Raw genomic sequence first — 6033 nt, 5'->3', positions numbered from 1 at the left:
TAAAGACGTCTTGGGCAGCACCATACACAACAACCAGACTCCAAATGAAACCGTCTGCTTTGTTCTGAATATCGAGTTTAATGTGATACTCGCCATCAGAACTAGCTAAAACATTCATAGTGTCTATGCGGACGCCAAGTAAAATGCCCCCAGACATACCACGAGGCGGGCGAGAAAACCACTGAAAGTTAATCCCGCCTGACAAATGGAGGAAACTCTGTGAGAAATTTCACCTACCCGTCTTCTGATATAGCAATAAAATCTAAATCATAATCTCTACAACCATCGGCAATGTGAGAATGCTTAGACAAGTCACCAAGACCTCTGCTATTCCGAAACATGCCATTCATCGAGAAACTATTTAGATATAGTATTTTTGCCATATCTACGAGATTTATTTCCAGTCGACGATCTAGAACCACGTGCAGAAGCATTTAGATCATAAACCGAACTAAGCTCTGAATGTTCTAAATCGACTTCTGTAACACTCCCAATTATATCCGAGAGAAGATGACCATCTAGGATGTCATCATCGTCTACAATGGAAGTAGCAGGCTCAGTGGATCCATTTGAAGCAACCGTTAAACGGTCAAGCTCCGTCTGTCTCAACACATTAGCCGAAGCTAAAATCTCATCAGACCGACTACCCAACGAGACACCTACACTTCAAATTAGAAGAAATACGAGTATCCGAAAAAGAGGTAAACGACTTGGCTGATTGTTTAGTACCTGTCGTATCGAGGTTCTTCTCCGCCTTGCGCTGCATAGCCCTCTGCATCACGTCTTCATCCGTAGCCCCCGCGCCGTCCTCCGCCAAAGCATACCTCCCACTCCTCCTCACCGTCGGTTGAGCAACCGGTGGAGGACTCGTGGGACGAAGCTGCTGTACGGCGGCAGCTGGCGGAGAAGGACTCGAGCGTGGTGAAGAAGGTACCGAGCCCAGCGCCGTGGCAGGTGAAGACGGCGACCCCGAAGCTGGTGAAGGCGAAGTCGATGCAGGGGTAGATGGCGTAGATGCCCCCTGCACCGAACCCGACCTCGACGCCGCTGCCCCCCTGGGCGAAGGAGGCGTGGAAGGCCGGCTGGGGTCGATACCTTCTTCGAACTTCTTCGAACTCAATAAGCTGGCAACAAGTATTTCTTCGACCTTCGGAAGTGGTCCCAAAAAAAAAAAGGGCTATGTAATTCTTGACTTATTGAGTTATTCTTTTTGCTGATACCTTGTTGCTCTTTTGCTCGTTTATTAGGAACTTGTTTTCAGCTGTATTTGAAGGCTCCATCAGATGTTTTTTGTCGGATTAATAAATTCCATTTCGCTCAAGCAGGGGATAAATGAGGGGGAGCAGAAATGGATTAGTGCTCACCCATGATGGAAGAATCAGAATCCATGGTGGTCATTAGGGATAAGAAAACTCACGTCTTGAAACCAGCTCGGATTAAAGGAAACATATATTACTGGTGCCCAAAGTCATAGATGTTGATACGGAGAGATTATGCCAACAGCCGTCTTCCAGTCAGAAATAAACTTGTACACCCTTTTCCATGGTGAAATCGTACTAGACTAGCTATGCTAAAAAAAGTCAATATATGTAAAAAAGTCAGCGGTAAGAATATAAATTGTTATGGATATGTATGCCAAATGGTGAGATAACAAAAAAATCCGTAAAAATACTGACATGGGCATGAACAAAAGGAAAGCAGCAGTATGTGATCTCTTTGGACTTACTTGTGAGAATTAAAGGATTGAAATAGACAATTTCTTGAAATACACTTAATATGTGCTATGTCATAGGTAGTTTAAATTTGATTCAACTTATGATTGTAAAACATGACAAAGTATTAGCCGCACAATCGCGTGGGCTGCGCGCCTTTCTAGTCATTAATACGAAAATGTCTTCTAACATATCACTGTTAATCTCAAAGGCTACAAATTACCACGCTAATCACAAACTAAGAAAATTTGTAATTAACATGTCGTGTAAACAGTGTGGTTGTTGATGGGAGAAACATCATGCGTGTCGCATGTAAATTTTATAAAATGCGTACGGCGAACACGAGTTAACACGTCATCTAGCAGAGGAGAGGAAAAATTGGAGAATTCAAATGGTATGGTCGTTGTTATTCACAAGCAAAATATGTCACGCAGTTGGAATCCTGTACGTGTGCGATCGTACGAGAGAAGATATAGTCTCCCAAAAGACCAAAGGGGGACAAAGACGAGTTTTGCAGTGGTGATGTGTGAACTAATAAGTAACATAGTACCAAGACATAAAAAGGGATTAGTTGCGCAACTGTACGTGATACCAAATAGACAACGTAACTCTGAATTTGATCTTAAAAAATATACTCCTAGTCGTCAACAACTTTCAGTTCAGGAGAAAAGTCAGTGCCGGTAGAGCATTTTGGCAACAATCTCTTGGGATTAACTAACAATACAATCAACACCAAAAGCATGGGTTAAGTTGGTGGTGCAAATAACTATATATATACTATACGACGTAGCGTTGATCGACCGCCACCGCCCGTTAATTTTTAATTCTTCCTCTCTCCGACAATCTGATCTCTTCCGGTCAGCCATTGCAGACGGCCGCTCAGCTTGGGTGTTCTATCTCCAGCTAGCATCAACCCTACCATGCAACTTACCATGCATGCACATGAATATATAGTGTTATATATATACAAAGTGGTTTAGCGGCTAGAGAAACACAGCTATGTTTCTTCTTGGCTGTCATGGCAAAGCTCTCCATGGCGGCCTCCAACGACCTCTGCATCATGGCCATTGTTGTGCTGGCCGCAGTGGCGGCTGCTGTCAGCGACGGTGAGGCTGCCGCCGTTGAGCACACCTTCATTGTAAGTTTAGACTATAGAGCGAGCATAAATGCGTGATGATCAATCATCAGTCGATCGATTCGTGCTTGATTTGTTCCAATAATATGCCTGGTGATGGTATAGGTGAGCGAGATGAAGATGACACACCTGTGCAACGAGACGCTGGTCACCGTGGTGAACGGGCAGGTCCCTGGCCCTGCGATCGAGGTCACCGAGGGGGACTCTGTCACCGTCCATGTCGTCAACGAGTCACCCCACAACATAACAATCCATTGGTACATCAAATAATCTTGTGTTTTTGTTTTGCTGATCTTGTTGATTATCACGTGCTTTGCTTGCTAATCTTGTGATTTCATGCATGCATTTAGGCACGGACTGAAGCAGCGGCTCAACTGCTGGGCCGACGGTGTGCCGATGGTGACGCAGTGCCCTATCCGGCCAGGCCACAACTTCACCTACCGTCTCAATGTCACCGGGCAGGAAGGCACGCTGTGGTGGCACGCTCACGTCTCATGCCTCCGGGCGAGCCTGCACGGCGCCTTCGTCATCCGGCCGCGGCACGCCACCTACCCATTCCCCAAGCCCGACAGGGAGATCCCCATCGTCATAGGTTAATTCCTGCTTGCAAATCAATTTGGCATTGCATCGATCGGAATCTGAGCTCGAATTGTACGTGAATGATATGTTGGTCATGCATGGCATGCACAGGTGAGTGGTGGAACATGAACCTCGCGCAGTTGGCCAAGAACATGGAGGATGGCTACTACGACGACTCCTCCAGTGCAACCACGATCAATGGCAAGCTTGGGGATCTCTACAACTGCTCAGGTAATAATTAATCACGTGTTTTAGATAATACACACGCAATGCTTTTTAAGCATGCATTTCGTGATAAGATTATCGTGGGATAGTGAGAGTTTACGACCGTTTGAAGTTGGTTAAGATTGGGTGTTATGGTTGGACTGTTTGGGAAGAAGGAGGATACTTTGACTAGTTGGACCGTGGCAACAATAGTGTGTGGTGCCCTTGCACGCCGTTTCCTTGTTGGAGCGTTGTTTTTTGAGAATCTATTTTGTAGTCCAAGTGATACTAGGGTAGTGTTCAGTTTTGAAGATTAAACTGTGTGGTGTAGTTCGCCGCGACATGTCATATGTTGTCATGTCATTTTTTTATTTTCTTTTACAGGTTGTGTGCATCTTAGTTGTGCAGAGGTCGAAAATGATTTTAGTTGATTGTATCATCTTGATATAATTGTCTAAGATTAATAAAGTTCCCTTATCGAAAAACACACACACATTCTACTTCAAAAAAATCGGAGCATGTCCATGTCTAAATATGCTACTCCATTTCCCTTTACTTCCCAGCTGATATATAGTGAAAAATATTGGACCATATATGTCCATGTCTAGCTAAAAGGTTATTACTTTATCATTTTTGTTCATTTGAATTCAACTTGATCGAAGGGGTCGTGGAAGACGGCTTCGTGCTGGACGTGGAGCCCGGCAGGACGTACCTACTCCGCTTCGTCAACGCCGCGCTCTACTCCGAGTACTACGTCAAGATCGCCGGCCACGAGTTCACGGTGGTCGGCGCCGACGCCAACTACGTCCGCCCCTTCACCACTGACGTCGTCACCATCGGCCCCGGCGAGACGCTGGACGCGCTTGTGGTCGCCAACGCGACCCCCGGCAGGTACTACATGGTCGCCGTCGGTGGCCAGGCGCCCAAGCCCGACATCCAGATCCCCGAGACCCGGTCGAGAGCGACGGTGCGGTACGCGGTCGGCGCCGGCAACGGCGATGAGGCGCCGCCGCCGGTGGATCCGGAGATGCCTGACCAGCACGACTACATGGTCTCCTTCAACTTCCACGGCAACTTGAGCAGCCTGAGCCGTCCGAGCTCGCCGCCGGTGCCGGCGACCGCTGACGAGAGCCTGTTCGTCGTGCTCCGCATGGGCTCCATCTGCCGCCGAGGCCGGCTGTCCTGCAAGAGGAGCGGGAGCAAGGAGTCAATCATCGTGGAGACGATGAACAACGTCTCCTTCCAGCTCCCCGCCGCGGCGGCCGCCACGCCGCTGCTGGAGGAGCTCTACTACGACCACCACCGCCACAACGGGACGGCCGGCGGCGACGGCAGCGGGCTTGACCAGCTGTACACGCTCCCGGACAGGCCGGCGAGGCCGTTCAACTACACCGACCGCGCCCTGATCCCGTGGGGACCCAACGAGGCGTGGCTGGAGCCGACGGAGAAGGCGGCGGTGGCGCGGCGGTTCCGGCACGGCGCGGTGGTGGACATGGTGTTCCAGAACGCGGCGGTGATGGACACGGACAACCATCCGATGCACCTGCACGGGCACGACATGTTCGTGCTCGCGCAGGGGCACGACAACTACGACGCGGCGAGGGACGTGGCGAGGTACAACCTGGTGGATCCGCCGCTCAAGAACACGGTGCTTGTCCCCAGGCTGGGGTGGGCCGCCGTCCGGTTCGTCGCCGACAATCCAGGTGCATGAGTAATTTGCATTGTTCATCCAGTGAGAAGTTGGAAATTAGTACTATTTGCCATGGGATCTTAATTACATGGTTTTCTCTCGTATATTTTTGCAGGGGTATGGTACATGCACTGCCACTACGAGCTTCATGTGACCATTGGAATGGCGGCTGTGTTCATCATAGAAGATGGGCCGACATTGGAATCAGCTCTTCCGGCGCCGCCTGCAGATTTTCCGAAATGCGATCGATAGATCACCAGTGTGGCAGGAAAAGGAGTGATATCTTGGACAACATTATATAGAGACGAGATTGGTTTGTTTAGTATTACTTTTGATAATTTATCCAAGGGGTGTGTGAATTTGTCAGCCCCCATAGAGCTGCAGTTTTTCCTCGAAATAGGCTTTCGCCCCGCTATATTAATATAGCAACAACACGGTACAACTGCTGGGACATCAGCACAATCGAAAACATGAAAGAAAGAAAAGAGAAAGAAAGCTGAAAAGGTCGGATCGACAAAAACGAAGGTGTTCCGTAGCCGTTGCGCCCACCGGAGAATTACCACCATGATCCTAGCACTCTGAAACGCCGCGTACCAAGTAGCACCTTCAAGAAGGCATGCGATGACGATGACGCTGCTACCCGGACTGGTCCTAGGGTTTCCCCCGGTACGCACAAGGGCAAGGAAGGAGGGCTTCACCCAACGCCCTTCAGG

At 48.9% G+C, this 6033-nt stretch overlaps 1 protein-coding gene across 1 annotated transcript; it reads left to right on the top strand.

The window, feature by feature from the left end:
* The first annotated feature begins 2730 nt into the window (after positions 1-2730).
* LOC124684547 (laccase-15-like) lies at positions 2731-5696 on the top strand. The gene is made up of 6 exons (XM_047218834.1): positions 2731-2850; positions 2953-3104; positions 3198-3439; positions 3538-3657; positions 4293-5333; positions 5436-5696. Exons 1-6 carry the CDS (start codon positions 2731-2733, stop codon positions 5570-5572), a joined length of 1812 nt encoding a protein of 603 aa, XP_047074790.1. The 3' UTR covers positions 5573-5696.
* The last annotated feature ends 337 nt before the right edge of the window (positions 5697-6033 follow it).

Source organism: Lolium rigidum, chromosome 1, assembly GCF_022539505.1.
Source record: "Lolium rigidum isolate FL_2022 chromosome 1, APGP_CSIRO_Lrig_0.1, whole genome shotgun sequence".
Lineage (NCBI taxonomy): Eukaryota > Viridiplantae > Streptophyta > Magnoliopsida > Poales > Poaceae > Lolium > Lolium rigidum.
This window is presented reverse-complemented; position numbering and strand designations above follow the sequence as displayed.

Bases quoted from the DNA above. Each gene is read 5' to 3' on its own strand.
- LOC124684547 (XM_047218834.1), top strand. From the start codon at position 2,731: ATGGCAAAGCTCTCCATGGCGGCCTCCAACGACCTCTGCATCATGGCC. The intron at 2,851-2,952 runs GTAAGTTTAGAC...GTGATGGTATAG, and splicing joins CCGTTGAGCACACCTTCATT to GTGAGCGAGATGAAGATGAC. The intron at 5,334-5,435 runs GTGCATGAGTAA...ATATTTTTGCAG, and splicing joins GTTCGTCGCCGACAATCCAG to GGGTATGGTACATGCACTGC.